The 21,243-nt window shown below is 39.6% G+C and overlaps 1 protein-coding gene across 1 annotated transcript in view; it reads left to right on the top strand.

Moving 5' to 3' along the window:
* The window catches only part of MAGI2 (membrane associated guanylate kinase, WW and PDZ domain containing 2), a 1,931,490-nt gene that overhangs the window by 1,705,951 nt on the left and 204,296 nt on the right, over window positions 1-21,243 (top strand). The window contains exons 14-15 of the mRNA XM_006834399.1: window positions 1,029-1,120; window positions 17,388-17,580. Coding sequence (XP_006834462.1) covers window positions 1,029-1,120; window positions 17,388-17,580 — 285 coding nt within the window. The remainder of the gene's footprint in view (window positions 1-1,028; window positions 1,121-17,387; window positions 17,581-21,243) is intronic.

The raw sequence follows: 21,243 nt of genomic DNA on the forward strand, positions 1-21,243 counted from the left end.
GAATTATGGTGTTAGAGAAGAATATTGAAAGTACCAAGTACTGCTAGAATTACAAACAAATCTGTCTTGGAAGAAGTACAGCCAGAATACCTGCTGCTTAGAAGTGAGGATACTCACTTCTAACTGACCATTCCCTGGAGAAAGACAGCATGCATGGTAAAGTGTATGGTAAGAAAAAAAGAGCTCTTCCAAGGAGGTGGATTGACACAGTGGCAACAGCAGTGGACTCAAGTGTAACCACTGTGAGGACAGAGCATGACAGGACAATGTTTCATTCTGCTGTGCACAGGGTCACTATGAGTCAGAACTGACTCAATGGCACCTAACAACAACAGAAAGTGGAGTCAATAGTGGAGTGAATTTACTAATGGCTTACACATGATCAAATCTTTGGGAGCTAAGAGTTCATCTTAGATTCAGGCACCAAACCAACATTATGAAAAATATAATGTAGTTTGTCTGAAGAAACAAATATCACTTGAACCCAAATAGATTAAAGTTTAAAATCTACATTTTCAATTTTTTGAAATTTAAAAACAACTTCTCTCAAACTTAAATTTCCACACACATGTTCAATGAATGCATGAAATCCTAAACCAGCCTTACTAAATTGCTAGCTAGTTTCAGCGTTTTGCCCTCTATTCTCTCAGGCTTCTGAAACAATTATTCCAGTCAGAGTAACCATCACCAAAGTTGACAGCAAACCATCCCAAAATAAATATTGAAGAGTCAATTCAGATCACAGAATTTTTCCACTCAGAAAATCCAAAGGGGTCTCTGCTTATGGTGAAATCCTAGTAGTGCCCTTAGCTGATATTCCCAGAACTACCTAATTTTGAAACACCTATTTTTTTGTTACTTTTTGTTGTTGTTGTTATCGTCTAAAAAAAAAAATTTGCTCTCCACCAATTCTAACAACACTCTCATTAATCACATCCATAAAATTAATGTATCATTGGTGTGTTCAGCTCCTCAAGGGGTGGGGAGGAGACAGGACTCATTACTCAATGGGATCTCCTTTATCCCAGGTCCAGATTATAAAGAGCTGGATGTTCACCTTCGGAGAATGGAGTCTGGATTTGGCTTCAGAATCCTTGGGGGAGATGAGCCTGGACAGCCTGTAAGTAGAATCCCCTTTATTTTGGCTATTATTGTGTGTGAGCATGAGGGAACAGATCATTCAGTGCCCATTACATTATGACATCTGAAAGGATATCTTTTAGAACTCACAACAAAAGTTTCAAAGTTACCTATTTATTTCTATTCTCCTTAACATGACCTCACAACATGCCAATGTTTCCATGGCCAATTCCGCCATCAGAAATCAGTGCACATTACATTAAGAAGAAAGCATTACTCTTTCTTCAATGAATTGGAGTCCTCTTGAGTATTTCAATTATAAATTGAGTTGGACCCTTACTTCTCTCAGTAGCAGCTCATGGGTAGAGATTTCATATGACAGAAGACACATGTGAAGAGGTCATTTGGAAGATGAAGATTATGTCTGTTTTCACCAAAACAACAAGGGAGAGTAAATATGAAGCTACAGAGAAGTGAAATCAAGCCAAGTGTCACAACATCTAAGCCACGGTTGAACTAAGGAATTACTATAAATTGTTCATGATTTCAACCATAATTGGCATATGTTGAGAATTTAAATAGGACTCTGGGGGGCGGAAAACACTTTTATGAAATTATTATATATCAGATTTAAAGTATAAAAAAGCAATATTCATTGATATAGAGAAAACACACCAAAGCTGGACTGCTGAATATGTGTTAAATATGAGATATAAAGCACTCATTGTAGAAGTTGTAACTTAAGTGATAGCCTGTTGTGGCACTGTAGGATAAGCACTGGACTGTTAACCTCAAGTTTGGTGGCTCAAACCCACAGCTACCCCTTGGTAATGCTATACAAGGTCACTGTGAGTCTGAATCGACTTCACAGCACTTAACAATTTAACAACACCACCAAAGTGGTATCCAGTGTGACTAAGTATGGTCCACACAAGATTTAAATAAATGAAGAACCTGAGCTGCGCAGTGACCTGGTTCATACATAGCACTGAAGCTCAAAGCCCAGTCTCCTCGTCCATAATATGGTGATGACTGTAGTACTCGCTCATACAGCTGCTTTGATGCTTCACAATAGCTCTTGGTCTTGTACCACATATTAATTGGTCAATAAATATTTATCATCAACTTTTTCCCTCTTGTTAATTGATCTGGTAAATAAAACAACACCACAGGTAAGCAGTTAACCTTTTTTTCAGTCCTTAAATGAAAGGAATCTTTCACAAAACTGTCTCAAAGTGAAGCAAATTGCCCTAGTAGGGACTGAGCTCCTGAACAGGAGAGCCTTCCAGAAACCGCTTGGGCCAACCTCTTCCCTGCAAGAGGAGATGGACTAGATGTTGATGAGGTAGATCCCTTACTACGGAAAACTTCAGAAAGCTGAGCTTGAGACTCCAAGGATGAGGGCACACCAAGGAAAAAAAACAAACAACTTACTTCCTACTTCCTGGGAATAAATTTGGTAACAATCAAGCAGAGTGTCACTAGTTCCCCAGGCATTGCCAAGAAGGACTGACTGGATTCTCCTAATAGTGCTCGGGGATGGAAGAGAACACTGAGGTAAAATGCAGGGCTCAACTAACTCCAGGCTTATTGTTTATTCAAAAAAAAAGAAATTCATGTCACAGGCAGAAGAAACAAATACTGGTTGCATTTTGCTCTCTTTCACCAGATTTGTTTCTCTCTCCCTTTGTCAACTTATTCAGAGTCTACCAGTTATCTGGAGTCACTTAGTCAGCTTTGCAGCCTCATGCATCTCTAAAACTGATTCTCGATAGATATGTGTGTAGATAAGGCAACATTATCAGGTCCCTTTGTATAGATGAACATTTAAAACATTGGTTTGTATTCCAAAACTTTCTGGCCTCCACGGGGCATTGTCTGACTTAACTTAGCTTCCTTTGGGATTGCTCTCTAGTCTGCCTATTTTGCTTGATCAACAAAATTTTATTTCCTTCTTAGTAGGGACTTTGTCTTCTCCTTTTTCATTCATCTTTACCTGCCAAAAACCACTGTCCTCGAATCGATTTTGACTCATAACAACCCTATAGGATACAGTAAGAATGACAGATAAGGTTTCCAAGATTGTATATCTTTACTGAAGCACACTGCCACATCTTTCCCCTGTGAATCAGTTAATGGGTTTGAACGGCCAACCTTTTGTTTAAGAGCCCAGTACTTTAACCACTGCATCACCAGGGTTTCTAATTCTCCTTTGTTGTTGTTAGGTGCCATTGAGTCAGTTCTGACTCATAGCGACCCCAAGTACGAGGGTGAGTCACAAATGATCCATACTCTGGTTGGCTAAAAATGCCCACCCACGTCCACAGCTTATGACAACATTGAGCATGCAAATGAAATGATTCTGTCAAATAGATAAGTAACATTAGATTACGTGGCAAATCATTTGCAAATCAACATGGCTCTGCCTATGAAATAACCCATGATAGACTTGGGTTTCAAAAAGATTGCACAAGACAGGCTTGGAGACAATTCACGGAAGAACATAGACAGAAGCGTTTGGATATCTGCAAACAAAATTTGGACCATACTTGAAGGAAGGTGAAAGTTCGTTTTTAAAAAAAAATCATTATTAGCAACTAGACATGTATTCCTCTATATAATAAGCCTGAGAGTAAACAACAGAATATGGAATGGAAATGTCCTCAATCGCAAACCAAGAAAAAGTTCAAAAGTCAGCCATCAGCTGGAAAATTGATGCTTACACAGTTTTCTGGGAGTCTCAAGGGCCAGTATAAGAACACTATCAGGAAAAACATTCAACAACCAATAGTGCTTCTTACAGTGAGATGCTCAGGGAAGAGCTGAAGCCTAAACCAGATTATTTGCAGAGGACTGCAAACCAAGGTCATTGTGATCTTGCATGACAATGCATGTCCTCACATCTCTGCCTACACCGTTGACATTCTGCAAAAAACTTTGTTTTCAAGTGTCAAAGTATCATCCCTATAGTTCTGATCTTCCTCCATCAAACTTTCACCTGTTTGGTCCCCTGAAAGCAGCCCTGTGAGGACAGACTCACTTCTAATGAAGAATTGAAGATAGTGGTGCATTCAAGGTTCATAGCTTAGCTGAAAACATTTTTTATTAAGGGACTATGAAAGCTTGCTGAGAGATGGACAAATTGTATTAAAAAGTTAGGAGATTATGATGAAAAATTATGTATTTGTCTTTTCTAAAAGTTGATTAAAATAAATTCTACAGCCAGAGTGGGGATAATTTTGGACTCACCTCATACAATAGAACAAAATCTTGCCTGGTCTTGTGCCATCTTCATAATCATTCTTATTTCAGCCCTTTGTTAAGCAGCCATATGTCACTCCACTTTGTTCTGGGGGTCTTCCTATTTTTCACTGGTACTCTACTTTACAAAACCTGATGCCCTTCTCCAGGGACTGGTCTTGCTAATGACATGTCCAAAGTCCATAAGATGAAGTCTCCCTATCTTCACTTCTAAACAGCATTCTGGCTGTACTTCTTCTGACAAAAATTTCTTTATTCTTCTGGCAGACCGTGGTATATTTTTTCTTTGCCAATACCATAATTCAAAGGCATAATTTTTCTATCTGTTCTCCTATGGTGCTTCATAAACAGAAAGTATACCACAGATACTTAAAATATGACAAATGAATGCAAATATATATATCCAAAATGAAACACCACTTTAAGATGATTTTATGGGAGAAAGATGAGCTCGTCTGCTCCCATAAATGTTTACATAATCAGAAACAAAAAGGAGCAGTTTTACTCTGTCCTGTACGGTTTCTTCTTCGGCCATGGTGTCAGGAGGGACCAGTCCCTAGAAAAGGATCTCATACTTGGTAAAGTGGAAGGTCAGAGAAAAAGAGGAAGGCCTTGAACAAGATGGGTTAGCACAATGGCGGCAGCAGTGGGTTCAGGCTTAGCAACAACTGTGAGGTTTAGTGCAGGACCAATTGTTTCATTCTGTTCTGCACAGTGGCACTCTGAGTTGGTGCCAACTCGATGGCGCCTGACAAGAATAACATAAGGTTTCTATGAGTCAAAATCTGTTCAATGGCAGTAGGTTTGGTTTGGGATAAACAGTAAACAACAAGGTTGGTTTGAACCACAAGGTCAGCGATTCAAACCAGCTACTCCTTGGAAACTGTATATAGGATCACTATGAGTCAGAACTAATTCAACAGCACTTAACAATAGGTTTAGTTTGGGTTTTTTAGTTTTACAGCACTCTTTGGGATAATATTTTTGCCAGGTAATTAAGAGTAAACCCATATAAACTCCATTGCACTTATATGAGCATAATGTCTTAAATTTTCCAGCTGTGAGGTCTCCACTTGAAAGGTGAGGTTTCTGTTCCGTAACATCCTAACTCACATCATGTTTCCCTTACCAACCTGTGAGCTCCTTGTAGGCAAGCACTAGGGTTTTATGGTGTTTCTGTCTTTCAAGGCTAACACAGAGTCTGATACAACAGATATTTGTTCAATGCAATCACAGAGAGTTCTCTATGCCAAACCAAAGCTGTTACCTGAACATATCAAGAACAAATAATGATCTGGAGTTTGGTTTTGAGACCACTAAATCCTACATGTTCTGTAAAATTAAAGTTCTAGAAGTGGGCAAAGTGTCCAAGCAGCACAATGGCCTTTATTTAGCTCCCATCATATTTTAAAATTGGTGAATGCTAACTAATGTTTACATTAAAAAAAAAAAATCGGATTTCCATCTTCTCTTTAAAAACAGGAAGATCTAGCAACATGCTGTGGGGTTGTTGGATAGGCACTGGTCTGCTAACCACAAGCTTGATAGTTCAAACTCACTAACTGCTTCTTGGAAACCCTACACAGGGTTGCTATGTGTTGGAACCAACTCTACAACACTTAAAACAAGAACAAGCAACATCGACTTTGTCTTCCTCAGTGATAACTATCTGGAGCTGAGCAGTTGTCCCTTTTAAACTGAAAATAGCCACCTCCTTATTGCCACTGTTCCCAAAATTCCCTTATGCCTCTATTACTCATTTAGGTTATTTAAGATCCCCAACCCAGAGGATTGGATAGGAAATTGTAAAAATGAGTATTTTACAATAAACCAAAGGACCCTTCAACTAAAGTCAGATTGTGGTCATTATCGATCCTAAGCACAAAGAGTAACTCAGTTCTCTTCTCCCATATATAAATTAAAAATTAAAAGATTAAATTTATATATGTGTGTGTGTCAGTACTTAACAACAACAATGTATGTGTGTAGCAACAATGTCCCAGTTCTTTTCATGATGCTTGCTTCTATATAGTCTTTGAATTATAATATTCTTAATTTGCTGGACTCCAAGGTTTTGCTTTATCTGTTTTTGATGTAAACCAGCACCACATTCAATAAATGTTCATGATACTTTATCTCTGCCCTCATGGAGTAAGAAGGATTGCAAAGGCTGAGTTATAGGGACGCCATAGTCTTGACTGGCTCAGGAAAGGAGAGGTCCTTCTGGACTTAGTGTGCAATAGGATTTTTACCTAAAGAAAATTAATATTGTGCCAAATGAAGCTCAGGTGTATGAACGCAGCCCTGGTTACCACCCAGACTCTAGACAGCTTTCTGCCTGATTTGTACTCAGGTTTCCAAGTCCTCAGACCTTCATAATAATCGGCTTTGATTTTCTAAGTCCTTTGTACCCTCCAGTGGGCAGGCATCGAATATTTATGATAAACTTCCTTTAATTGCATGTGTTTACTTAGACTTATTCTGGCTTATTTCTTCATTTGAATGACTTAAGACACACTCATGCTTCAAGTTACAATTTTTACATTTAAGTCATGAAGTGGAAGCCTGACTCTCCTTATAATAAGCAAAGCCAGAAAACAATGAGTCTTGAACATCAGAATATTACACCTTGGGAAAACCATTTGGGAAGAATGAGTCTGCAATAAATATCACCCATAAACCTTTCCTTCCTGCGTTCCTACATTTTAAGCCCAGAGATAATATCTAAACAAACTGTGCTCACATCATTTAATTGTGGATAGCCTACAAAGGGAGAGGCAAGTAAGGTGACTTGGTGCCCAATCACAGGCGGCTTCATAAATTACATCAAACATATATCCAGAATGGTGTTGATATCTTAGGTGCACATTAAAAATAACAATAGGACTTTAGGCAAATAATGAACAACAGTACTCCAGCTTAAACACAGCACATGGAAGTCTTTAATTCATTCTATGAAACATAATTCTGATAACCAAACAAACAAAGATGCCATAGGAAAACTACAGACCAATACCTATCGTCAATATAGATTTTAAAAATCCTCAACAAAATAACAGCATTGGCTCCAGGAATTGATGAACTACAACTTGAAATCTTTCAACAAACTGATGCAGTGCTTGAGTCACTCACTCATCTATGCCAAGAAATTTGAAAGACAGCTACCTGGCCAACTGATTGGAAGAGATCCATATTTGTGTCCATAACAGGCAAAGGTGACCCAACATAATGCAAAAATCATCTAAAAATATTATTAATATCACATGCAAGTAAAATTTTGCTAAAGATAATTCAAAAACAGCTGCACATCAACAGACACCTGCCAGAAATTCAAGCCAGGTTCAGAAAAGGATGTAGAACCAGGGTTATCATTGCTGACAACAGATGGATCTTCACTGAAAGCAGAGAATACCAGAGAGATGTTTGCTTGTGCTTTATGGACTCTGCAAAGGCTTTCGACTATGTGAATCATGAGAAGCTATGGATAACATTGCGAATAATGGGGACTCAAGAACATGTAATTGTACTCATGAAGAACATGTACATGGACCAAGAAGCAGTCAAACAGAATAAGGGAATATCGAGTGGTTTAAAATTAGGAAAAGTATATGCATAGTTGTATTCTTTCACCATACTTATTCAATCTGTATGCTGAGGAAATGATCTGAGAAGCTGGATTATATGAAGAATGTGACATCAGGATTGGAGGAAGACTCCTTAACAACCTGCAATATGCAGATGTTATAGCCTTGTTTGTTAAAAAAAAAAAAAAGGATTTACAATACTTACTAATGAAGATCACAGACTACAACTTTCAGTGTGGGTTGCAACTCAGTGTAAAGAAAACAAAATCCTTGTCACACAACAAATAAATAACACCATGATAAATGGGGGAAAAAAGTTGTAGTTGTCAAAGACTTCATATTGCCTGGATCCACTATTAATACTCAAGGAAGCAGCAGCATTAGCAAATCTGCTGGACAAGACCTCTCAAGTGTTCAAGAGCATAGATGTCAGTTTTGAGGACTGAGGGCACCTGACCCAAGCCATGATATTTACAATAGTCTCATATGCATGTGAAAGCTGGACAATGAATAAGGAAGACCACCGAAGAATTGATGTTATGATATTGAAGAAGAATATTGAAAATGCCATGGACTTCCAGAAGAACAAATAAATCTGTGTTGAAAGAAGTACAGCCATAACGCTCCTTAGAAGCCAGAAGGATGGTGAGACTTTGTCTCTTATACTTGTGATATGTTTTCAGGAGGGGCCTGTCCCTGGAGAAGGACATCATGCTTGTTAAAGTGGAGGGTCAGCGAAAGCACGGAAACCCCAACGAGATGATTTGGCATAGTGGCTTTAGTAGTGGGTTCAAGTGTAACAACAATTGTGCAGGACCCGGCAGTGTTTCATTCTGTTGTACAAAGGGTCACTGTGAGTCAGAACCAACTGGATGGTACCTAACAACATCAACAACAGTAAGCCAATCAGCCCAGTAAAACAATAAACACATAGACCAATGGAATATATTCATTATTCATAAACAGCCAAGATGTAGATAAACAAAATATGGTAGACTGTAGAAGGGCAAACTATTCATTAAGAAAAATTAAGTCTTGATATAATATGGATGGAATTGAAAGGCATTATGCTAAGTGGAATAAGCCAATCACAAAAGGACAAATATTGTATAACCTCACTGATATAAAAACACAAGAAAAAGAAACTGTATAGAGACCAAAGTTGTCAGTGGTTTCCGGGAGGTGGGGGAAGGAGGGTTAACTGTGATGCCAAAATCACATTGATTAAGGGTAGGATTGGACAGACTATTACATTAATTGCTGTTAATAAGTTGTACACCTATAAAACGTTGAAATATCAAAAAAAATTTTCAATATAATTTGGCAACAACTATGTGATATATTTATAACAACAATAACAATAAAAACAGAGTTGCTGTCGAGGCTGCCTACGTACAACCAAACACCTCAAGAGATCTGGTTCCTTGGTTGGGAGGTTTAAGATCATGATTTCATGGGACATGCCAGTTAACTGACCTAATAATGTTTACTGCTTTTGGTCTACTTCCTACTTCATTGCATATTGCCTGGGGTCTTAGAAGCTTGCAAGTGGCCATTCAAAGTATAACAATTTAGACTTTTCACCTGGAGCAACAGAAGGAGAAGGAGAGTCAGGAATAGGAAGAGGATATGAAATGTGTGGCTAATTACCTCCATAAACAACTGCCTCCTTTGCATGAGGCTAAAAGTCCCTGGCTACCATTACTGTATATTTTGATCAAACATTTCATAGATAATTCTTATCAAAAGAGCAGAAATGCAGCACAGAATTTCAAATTTTCATGGACTCTAGACTTTCTGGAGCCATGGAGTGAGGATGAATCCCTTGAAGCATTGTCCTAAGATTATCTTTAAGCCTTATATGAAAATTACCCCCTGAAGCAGTCTTACAACTGAACAATAATTTAGCTTTCCCAGCATAAAAGGTCTGCTTTGAGCATTCTGCCCTTTTAAGAGCTATCTCTGTGAGATCAAACTGACAACAGCTACTCAAGATTAGACAGAACCTCAGGGGACAGCAGTTTATGTTAATGAGGAGGGACCAGTCACTCAGTAAAGGAGGATGAGATGTTGCACAATTCAAAGAATGTAATCAGTATCACTGAAAGGTACATATAGAAACTGATGCGTTGATATATGTTTTGCTGTATATATTCTCACCACCACCAAAAAAAAACGTGTTGTTTTTTTTTAAAAAAAGCATATGGGCATTTTCCAGCAAGAGAAAATACTTTTCACAGTTATATAACAATAGAAATACAAAGAAATGAAAAACTGCCGGAATGGAACAAAAATGGGGCTTCCAGCTGGGAGCTGAAAAGAGACGTAAGGCATCAAGATGGAAAGATTTGGAAAACAGTAGTGGAGAAAGGCCTGTCTGTATAAAACTGTTCAAAGGAAAGGAGAAATGTTGATAGGCATAACTTCTTGGCACAGGATTCGGGTGCAATCTTGTGGAGGAGTTTCAGAAGGAAAGAGCCTAAAACCCACTCGCCACATTGTCAAGTTGTCCCAGGCTGTAACATTGCAATACAGTTCTACTGAGATTGGACTAACATAAAGTAGTGCAGAGAGAGTTGTTGTTGTTGTTGTTGTTGTCAGGTGCCATCGAGTCGGAAGTGACTCATAGCGACCCCATGCACAGCAGAACAAAACAATGTCCGATCCTGGGCCACCCTCACTACCACCGCCACACTTGACTCCATCAATGATGCCACCTGGCTGACCCATCTCGTTGGGGGTCTTCCTCTTTTTCTCTGACCCTCCACCTTACCCAGCATGACATCCTTCTCCAGCAACTGTTCTCTCCGGACAACGTGTCCAAAGTATGAGAGACGAAGCCTAGCCATCTTGGCCTCCAAGGAGCACTCTGGTTGCACTTCTTCCAAAACAGATCTATTGGTTCTTTTGGCAGTCCATGGCACTTTCAGTATTCTCCTCCAACACCACAACTCAAAGGCATCAATTCTTCTACGATCTTCCTTATTCACTGTCCAGCTTTCACATCCATGTGAGGTTATTGAAAATACCATGGCTTGAGTCAGGCGCACCTTAGTCCTCAAGCCGACATCTCTGCTCTTCAATCTTTAAAAAGTTCCTGTGCAGCAGATTTGCCCAATGCAATACGTCGTCTGATCTCTTGGCTGCTGCTTCCACGAGTGTTGATAATTGATCCAAGAAGAATGAAGTCCTTGACAACCTCAGTCTCTCAGAGATTTAGAGGAGTAAAAAAATCCTACAAAGGTGGTTCTTCATTTGTTTCTTAATTGCATATATTTTTAATTTTTTGTTAAGTGTTCAAGAGATTCTTCCTGGTTTAGTGACATATCAACCATCCAAATGTAAATTGTTGTTTCATATTTCATATCAAATATTGTTTTTGTTCCTTGCCCCCACAGCCTATGAGATAAGGAGAAGTTGTGTAGTTATTTAACTTCATTTTATTTGTAGAGAGGGCCATTGGAAAGCTACGGACCTAGGTCAGTTGTTCTTAGGGGAATAGTCTTCCCTGATCTGTTCGCCATAAAGACCTTCCTTCAGGTTCAAAGCAGTGGGACCAGGACAGAGTTCCTCCAAGAGCCCAAGAAGAGGAAGTGGAAGAGTGTGACTGGAGGCTCAGCCACAGCTAGGAGCCCACTGAAGCCCAATGGTGCTAATGAGGGAGGCAAAACAAATGCTGCCTAGTTGTTAGGTGCCATTGAGTTGGTACCGACTCATGGAGACCCTATGAAACACTGCACCAACTTCAAACAAGACCTCAAAACAGAAGCACAAGGAAAATTTGGCCAGATGTGTGCTGGAGCATTGGACATTCACAGGAGGAGGGTGAAAGGGACCTTCCATGTGATCAGTGAGAAGAGTCTGGAAGCCCAGGCCATGCATTCAAGGAAGTCCCTTAGCACACATGGAACATGACTAGTGATACCACAACCCTACAACCATTGCACCAAGCGGGATTACTCAGAGCGTTATTATTCAAAATGTGATCTATAAACTAGTAGTATCAAATATCTCCTAGGACTATGTTAAAATTCAGAATCCCAGACCTACCCAATCAGGCTATGGGGTTGGGGCCAGAACCATGTTTTAACAGTGTCACCAGGGGATTCTTTTGTTGTTGTTGTTAGATGACATCAAATTGGTTCCCACTCATAGCAACCCTATGCAAAACAGAATGAAACACTACCCAATCCTGCACCATCCTCACAACCATCATGACACTCGAACCCACTGCTACTCCACGGTGTCAACCCATCTCAGTGGAGACCTTTCTTGTCTTGATGACCCGCCACTTTACCAAACATGAAGTCCTACTCCAGTATGAGAGAAAAAGTCTTGCCATCCGGGCTTCTAGCGATCCAGAATGGTTGTTCTTCTGGCAGTCCATGGTGCTTTGAATATTCTTCTCCAGCACCATACCTTACACACCCTAAACTTTGAGACATACTGACTTAGAGAATCAGAAATCATGAGGCATGTTCTGGAGAGCTTAGGTCAACATGAGAATGTGCAGTTCGTGAAGGCCAGCTGATGTGCTTCCTATGTAGGAAGGAAGATTGGATTATTGAGTTCCGGCAGTTAGCATGTCAAAGGAGGGAAACTAATGGAATGTGTCCAGTATATAATGCAGATTAAAATGAAAAGGAGAAGGAGTTGGAGTTTTTTCTAGATAGACACAGAACTAGCCCCGTGTCTGCAGTGTGGTATAATGCACAGAGGTGCAAAATGAAGAGACAGCCAAAGGCTGGTGAGCACCAAAGGCAGGAGAGCGGAAGCACTATGAGTGGAGTGGTCAGCCTCTTCCCAGAGAGTCCAGCAGTTTCTGATGGATGGATCAAATATAACCAATATTAGAGCTAATGGACAAACCTGACCCAAGCCAGGTTATTTCAATTGCCTCATAAGCATATGAAAATTCGATAATGAATATGGAAGACCAAAGAGCTGATGCCTTTAAATTATGGTATTGTTGAAAAATATTAAATATACATGGACTGCACAAGTACAGCCAGAATGCTTCTTAGAAGTAAGGATGGCAAGTCTTCATCTCATGTGCTTTGTACATATTATCAAGAGGGACCAGTCTCTGTAGAAGGATATCATGCTTGGTAAGGTAGAGGGTCAGCAAGAAAGAGGAAGACCCTCGGTGTGATAGGCTGACACAGTGACTGGACAGTGTTCCAGTCCGTTATAGAAACTGATGAGTTAGAATTGACTACGACAGTAAACAATGACAAAGCATCTCTACCGTTTACACCACTGCACCTTTTTTAGAAATAAGGCAGAGGATAGATTTTATATTACAATATGTAGTAATATTTGTTGTTACTGTGGTCTTTTGCCTTCAAGTCAGTTCCTACTCCTGGAAACCCCAAGTGCCATATAGAGAAAAACTATTCTACTGGGTATTCTTGGCTGTGAACTTTACAGAAGCAAATTGCCAGGTGTTTTCACATGCAAAGTCACTGAGTGAGTTCCAACCACCATCCCTTTGCCTACCAGTGAATTGCAAACTGTTTGCATCACCCAGGGCCCTAATAATATATTCATCATAATAATTATCTAATAACATGTAATAAATTATATTTAAGGGTAATTGAAGATGCTGCTTATTTAGAGGTAAGTATGTGAGATTCAATAGGAAGAACTAATATGGTAAGATTATAGTTTTAAGCTTTAAAAAACGTTTCTGTCCCCAAGTCTAGGATCCTTATGCAAATCACCCTTCTAACTGAAACGGAAGCCCCTCTCAGAGATCACCTTTCAGTCACATAAAACACAAAGCTATAAAGGAGCTCTGGCAGCGTAGTGGTTAGGAATTGGGCTGCGAACCACAAGGTCAGCAGTACAAAACTACCAGCTGCTCTGTGGAAGAAAGATGAGGCATTCTGCACCAGTCTCGGAAACCCTGTACAGGGTCGCTATGAGTCAGAACCAATTCCATGGCACACAGCCACCAGCCACCATAAAGTGAAGAATAACACCTGCGAGGAATGTGCTCCTCATAAAAATCAATTATATGAGACCAAAAGGACAGCATTTACCCAAAAGAGAAGTTAAGAAGGAAGACAGGAAAGTGTAAGAAAATTAGACAAACAGAAACAGGGCACTCAAGGTAAAAATGGGCAAACTATTGACACACTGTGGAAATTGCAACCAATGCCATACAACAATCTGTATAAATTGCTGAATTGAAAAATAATTTCCTTTGTAAATTTTCTTCTAAACCACAATAAAAAGAAAATTGAAAGAAAGAAAGAAAGAAAAAAAGACTTCTGGAGAACGTCAGTCTTTACTCATGTGTCACCCTCTCAGTGAGGCTTACCATAAAACTGCCACCACCTTGGACCCATGACTAATGCTCACCTCCCCACATTTCTCTATTTTCCTTATGTTGTTGTTAAGCGTTGTCTAGTCTGTTCTGACGCACCCGACCTTGAATAGTATATCTTAGGATCAGCTGGTGGGTTTAAAGTGCCATCCATACAATTAGTAGCCCAGTACTTATCCTGTAATGCCACATCAGGATGCATTTTTCCCCATAGTTCATACCTTCTAATAATATATAAATTTACACTTTTTTTTTTTTGTCAGATGACTAGAATGAAAGCAGTGTTCGGGCAGGAATTTTGTCTGTTTCTCACTGACAGATTCTTAGGACCTAAAAGAGTCTCTTGGACTCAGTGAATATTTGCAGAATAAATGTATTCAGGAGAGTACGTCTTACCATACCAGTAGTGCAGAAAAGCAGGTGTTTTACTGTGGTTTTCTTTTTAATGAATAATATTAAACTCCTTACACAGAAGATAACTTGAAAGTGCTTGTCTATTTTTGCTGTTTTGTACAGAGATAAACAGGTGTTTTCCAATGTGAAATTTCATTTTTCCTATTTTATATAGAGCCCAGTTGTACCTGTGGCTCCTGCAGTTATATTCGTTATTTTATGGTTTATTTCCATCAGTTGAAATCAGAAATATATATTGAAGTTGGTAACTAACCACTCAAGTTCACGAGCCATGTTTATTTTCTGTAACTTGCTGTAAATTGTCCTAGTAAAGTATACACAAAGTCAAAAGGTTAAAGCATTTTCTTTGGGCTAATCCAGCCAAACACAGCTTTTCATGGGGCAGTGGAGAAATACAAATATTCATTTTAACTGACTTCTGCATAAAGCACTTGCCAAACCTTTGAAGCACTCCATAGTGAGTTGAGTCTTTTGAAGACTAGACTGGAACATCTTTAGAAAGAAACTCATAAATTCAGATTGGCATGATAGTTAAGGAAAATTGGAGTGTCAAATGTGTGTCCAATAGTTGAACTGTAGCAAATGGGTACAGTGAGTTACAGAGAAAGAATCACTCTGTGCAACCAACCTAAGTTAAGAGATGTGAGGTCTTTCCTGTGATATCAATAATAAAATCATTCATCAGAGCATGATCATCAAACATGCAAGCAAATCTGTTTTCCATCCTGCCCCACTTCCCACCATCAGGAGGAGAAAAGCTGTAATATGGGGAATTTTCATTGTTATGGATAAAGACAGCTATAAAGTTTTTGAAGTGGTCCAACCCTACAAAGTCATCAAGAAAATAGAGAACTCTTCAGACTCTTGACTTTGCATATACCCTAGAAGTCTGGGCATTAGTATTTGAGCAATTGGCCAAGTATGCAGAAAGAATTCTACAGTCAACCCTGAAGATACACAAGCCTGTAGGTCAGGATGCAGCAAATCTTCAAATTCACTGGACTCCCCACAATCTGGGATTGGAATTAAATTCTTGTGCCTGAAAAAATTCAGCCAATGGGCAAAGGTTCATTTTCTTGAAGATTTAAAACCTAAATAAGGTTCCTGCATGTGGCACTGTGTGAATCAGCAATGGACTGTGAACCACAAGATCAGCAGTTCAAACCCATCCAGCTGCTCCTTGGAAAACCCTATACAGGATCACTATGAGTTAGAACCGACTTGATGGCACTAACAACAACAACATTATAAAAGGAGCCCAGGAGGAGTTGTAGAAACACTGGACTACTAACCATAAAGTCAGAGAAAGTGGAGGTTTCTGCTCCCATAAAAACTGATAGCCTCAGAATCCTTATACATGGTCACTATGAGTCAAAATCGATTCTAGGGCCGTGGGTGGTGGTGGTGATGGTGGTGGTTGGTAAATAGTATCAGCTTAATGGTTAACCACTGCCCTCAGATGCTGTGTGCCTAACACTTGGCCAAAGCAAAAAGTGTTGCCCATTAGTTGGAAAAAATTGTTTTTAGATTAAATAGCAAAACTAAAATATTCAGTACTATTGTCTTTCTCCTAGGATAGAAAAATACCTTGCTAATGAATAAAGGAGCTCTGGTAGCATAGTGGTTATGAATTGGGCTGTGAACTGCAAAGTCAGCAGTTCAAAACTACCAGCTGTTCCGTGGGAGAAAGATGAGGCTTTCTGCTCCTGTAAAGATTTACAGCCTTGGAAACCTGTACAGGGTGGCTATGAGTTGGAACCAACTCCACGGCACACAGCCACTACCACCAATGAATACTACATTGAATGTTTTTGATTGGAAGTGGGAAACCTCAATTTCTGTCTTTCATCATGCTTCAAGGTTCAGGAATTATGAAAATGCTTATATTTCCCAGATGTTGTACCTTCTCATTTCCTGGTGGTGTAGCCACCTAAACAGCAAACATATTTTAAGAAACAGGAAAAACTGAGAAGTTTCTTTGCAGATGATAGTATTCAAAGGATGTATTTAAAGGAAAGGAGCAAAGTTCTAGAGGTTTGATTGATATCTTTAAAAATCAGTCAACAATGAGTTTTGCTTTGTCTTCTCCTTACCGCCAGCTTTTCAAAGCAAAGACTTTGAATCTTTATCATCATTCAATAAAATGCAGCTATTTGCCCCTTGAATATTTGAGCATTTATTCTTTATGCCATGAACAGAGGTAAGTGCTTTACATGCCTTCTTTGTATTCTCCCCAAAACTCTAAGAACTAAGTCCTATTGTTATGTCCCCCACTGTACAGGTGAAGAAACTGAGGTTCAAAAAGGTCAGGAAGCCTTGTCCAAAGTGACACAATTAAGAGGTGGAGCTGGCGTTCTATTCCAAATTTGTTTCAGCTCAAAGTCCATATGTGTCCAATTAATAATATGTTTGGAGTTAGAATTTTCAGTACATGTGATAATTTACAAGTCAGGAAGCAAGTGCAACCCAAACTTCATGGCAACCAGCATCAAGTTTTAAAACATTTATTTCCCTAGAAGGATTTGAGATCTGGAAGAGCTAGAAGGGTATCCTGTCTTATCCAACTCTTCATGTTCATTTATCAAATACATGCTCAGGTTTGGGGCAACAGGAAGACTGGGGGAATAGAATCTCCCACCAAGTTTCGTGCTGAGGAGAAACAGGGATGGGAGATGGTTTGACATGTGGATGTTCTTTCCTTCTTGTGGTCTCTCTAGATTTTGATTGGGGCTGTCATTGCCATGGGCTCCGCTGACAGAGATGGCCGCCTACACCCAGGAGATGAGCTTGTCTATGTCGACGGGATTCCAGTGGCTGGCAAGACTCACCGCTATGTCATCGACCTTATGCACCATGCAGCCCGGAATGGGCAGGTTAACCTCACTGTGAGAAGAAAGGTGCTATGTGGAGGTATGTACCTGGAGCTAGCAGCAAAGCTTGGGGGTTAAGAAATGAGACACTTTGGTAAGATCTAACGACAGTTGAAAGAAATTTTTTATATTATGTTGCTAAATTAGAAAAGTTAATCCGAATTTAGATAGGGAGAAGCTGTATTCAGAAACGAGAGACATGAAAATAAACTGGCTAGAATAAAAACAGGTGTGGAGAAGTTATATGAAAAGACACCATTATTAGACGGTGATGGTGGTGGTGGTGGATGTGTGCTGTGGAGTTGGTTCTGACTCACAGTGACGCTGTATAGGTTTTTCTCAGCCTGCAAATCTTTACAGGATCTTAAAACCTCATCTTTCTCACACAGAGTGACTGATAGATTTGAACTACGAACCTTGCAGTTAGCAGCCAGCTCATAATCCACTACGCTACCAGGACTCCTTCATCAGATAGTCTTCTCTGGGAATGGCCTTTGCTGTTTTGTTGTTAAGTGCCATACAGTTGTTTGCAACCCATAGTGACCCTGTATAGAGTTTCCAAAAAGCAGCTGGTGAGCTTGAACTATCGACCTTAAGTTCAAACGGCTTTGCAGTCTGACGCTTTAACCCACAGCCCACACCAGGACTCCGGGAAAGGGCCAGAGGAGGGATAATATGTTGGCTTAAGTTGAGGGTATGCTTGGCGAAAGGAGAGACGTTTAACCAAAATGTGACTAACAAACTTATTGTTTTTGGTTGATGGATAAAGACAAGCAGTTCTGTTATTTATGAAGAAGAGACTGGGAATCTGGACGGTCTTTGACCTTTTCATAGGTAAACAAGGCAGCATCTCAGAGTTTTATCTAAGTCATATGGAGAGTTGGGCTATTTGCAGAAAGTCATTTTCTAGAACACACGGGGCAGAGGTGCAGAGGTGGTGGGACGTGGGAATAGGGGTTCTTTAACCATCCCTGTTTCCTAGGATCATGGGATTTAGGTAAAATTCAGCATTCTCAGTATGAAGGGAAGAAAAGCAACCTACATATGCAAAATATAAACTAGGCTTTGAAAGTGCATTAGTACAAAAGTTCAAGAAGTGATTGAGGCCCATATTTTAAATGTGGTCATTCAAAATTTCTAGGAAAGTTTGGGGCTAATTTCAAATATGTATGTTCTTTGTCTTCACTAGATGCTAGTTGCAAGAATATATAGTGAGACTATGTCTTTTGAAAATATTCCTCATTGCGTTTACAAAGTAAGAACCACAGTATTTTGAGACCATAATAAGGCAATCAGTATGACTAATTAGCTTTTAGCTCAAAGCCAGATCAAAGGTAATCACAGAACTGGTACCCTCCTCACTCTGAGAAAAAACGGAGCTGTGCCTTACTCTGAGGAAACACAATTCAATTCGTATCACTCCAAACTGATGAAACAGATAAATTAGAAGTAACAATTCCCTCTACAATCATCTTCTCTGCTTAATAAAAAGAATTCACCAAAGACATACTTCTAAAGTCAGCTGTTATATTCTTAATTCATTCAGCCTTCTTCACCATCTCCAACCCACCACCACAACCAAAGAAGATCTATGTGTTTAAGGAATATATTTATTACAAACATCACACTGTTTTTTAACACTCTGAGGATTCTGTAATATTAACAGTCTGTCTTCAGACTGTGCACTCTGTGTGTTATGAATCTCTCAAGCAGCAGCACCAAAACTGCTTTGTTCTCTACTATTGACCCAGCATCCTGCCAGCCCCATGACAGCCTTTCATACAAAATCACTAGCGCTAGAACTAGGGATCTTACTAACATGACCTCCCACATGTTACAGATGAGGAAACTAAGGACCCAAGGGTCAATACCTTGCTCAAAACCAAACCTATTGCAGTGGAGTCGATTCTGGCTTCCTGACAACCCTATAAAGGACAGAGGTGAATTGTCCGGTAAAGTTTCAAAGTTTCTACTGAAGATTTAGATGAAGCTGACAGGTCTAGCTTCCTTCCACAGAGTCGTTGATGGGTTTGAACTGCTGACCTTTAGGTAAGTAGCCAAATGCTCAACCACTGTACTAACAATAATCTGGAGTGAGTCAGTAGCTCTGGAGACACAGAATTACCACTCCTCAGTCAGTACTTATTTCTTTAAGCCAGTTTCAGACCCCCTCCCCACCCTGGGTGGCTCAAACCATTTCCAATTGGCAACTAATCAAAAGGTTGGCATTTGGAATCCACCCAGCAGCACCACAGAAGAAAGGCCTGGTCATGTATTTCCATATAACGGCACCCTATGAAGTGCAGTCCTTCTCCAACACACATGGAGTTTCCATGAGGTAGAATCACCTCAAAGGCAATGAATGGGGCTGGGTATTTTTCTGGCCTCACTCAACTACCACCATCACCAATGGAATTCAAAGTCATCAGACCAAACTTCAGCAAATGTCATTCCCTGATATAAGGAATCCTCCACAGGTGCTGTGATAGTATTTGAATTAAAAAGAAGAAGAAGTCATAGGCTGATCACTTGCTGTGAATGACCAGAAAAGATGAGATTATTGGCCACCCTCAAAATCCTTTTCTTTTTCAGTTCTCTTAAAAGTACTCTGAAGAAGGGCAGTCATTTAAAAGGGCAAGTCTAAGACTCATCAGCCCTCGCCAGTAGAGACTGTGTATCTTGAATAGTATGGAGGTTTTGCTAAAAGGTGCCATTCATCTTCAGAAATTCATGGCACACCACTTGACCCAAAGAAGGAAAGCACATTGAATTATGTCTTACCCTTGGGCCATCTGCCAGGAGAAGACAGTGCTTGCTTGGTTAACATTTAACTGTCTCTCTCCCTGCAGAGTGAATTTGTAATAAAAAGTTTGCTGTGCTATATGTTCTGTAACCCAAAGATAAATTAAAAAGATACCTGATTTACAAGGAAATATATTGCAAAGTGCAAACCCAATGCATCGACATAATTTCATGCTTCCCTTGCTACCAGCTGATTATTGCAAATTAAATTTTGTTCTAATCAACTCAGGCTGTTAGAGTGTATGCCAAATGCTACAGAAAATATATGTCTTCTTACAATTGTAGAGCAAACTGCCATGAAAATGCTCTTTGCTGCCCTTCTTACCAACTGAACTCAGGCTTCTGAGTGTGTTTGAAGCACATCTCATTTTGGAAACTGTTCTGCTGCAGACTGCTCAGTCACACCAGGAGAGTTTCCAACTTACTTCCTTGAAAGCTTCATCAGTATTGAAAATGATTAAGTTTCAGTAAAAAGATACTTTGATATCAAATTAAAAGCCAAAGAACTGGATTGAATAAAAACATGAGAAGACAAAGTTTCTTCATAGCTGCCATTTCCCCCTAGAGTAAGAAAGGACAACTACAAGTGGTTACGGCAATGGAGAGACCTTTTCAAGGATGCTGTTATGATTATTACTCTTTCCTGAGCAAAGCAGAGTCCCTAACAGTGAAGATGGTTAACGTGCTTGGCTGTTTAGGGAGACGTTGGTGCTTCCAGGACATCCAGCGCTACCTCTGAAGAAATGCCTGGTGGTTTACTCCTTAAAAAAAAATCAGTCATTGCATGATCAGAGCTCAACCAGAAGAAGGAAAAAAGAGTAATCTGATACAATTTGATGAACTTGACCTACACCTATGGATGCAGTAGCTCAAAAGAGGGAACAAATCCTTACAGCAAGAA

The sequence above is a fragment of the Chrysochloris asiatica genome, unplaced genomic scaffold, assembly GCF_000296735.1.
Source record: "Chrysochloris asiatica unplaced genomic scaffold, ChrAsi1.0 scaffold00010, whole genome shotgun sequence".
NCBI lineage: Eukaryota > Metazoa > Chordata > Mammalia > Afrosoricida > Chrysochloridae > Chrysochloris > Chrysochloris asiatica.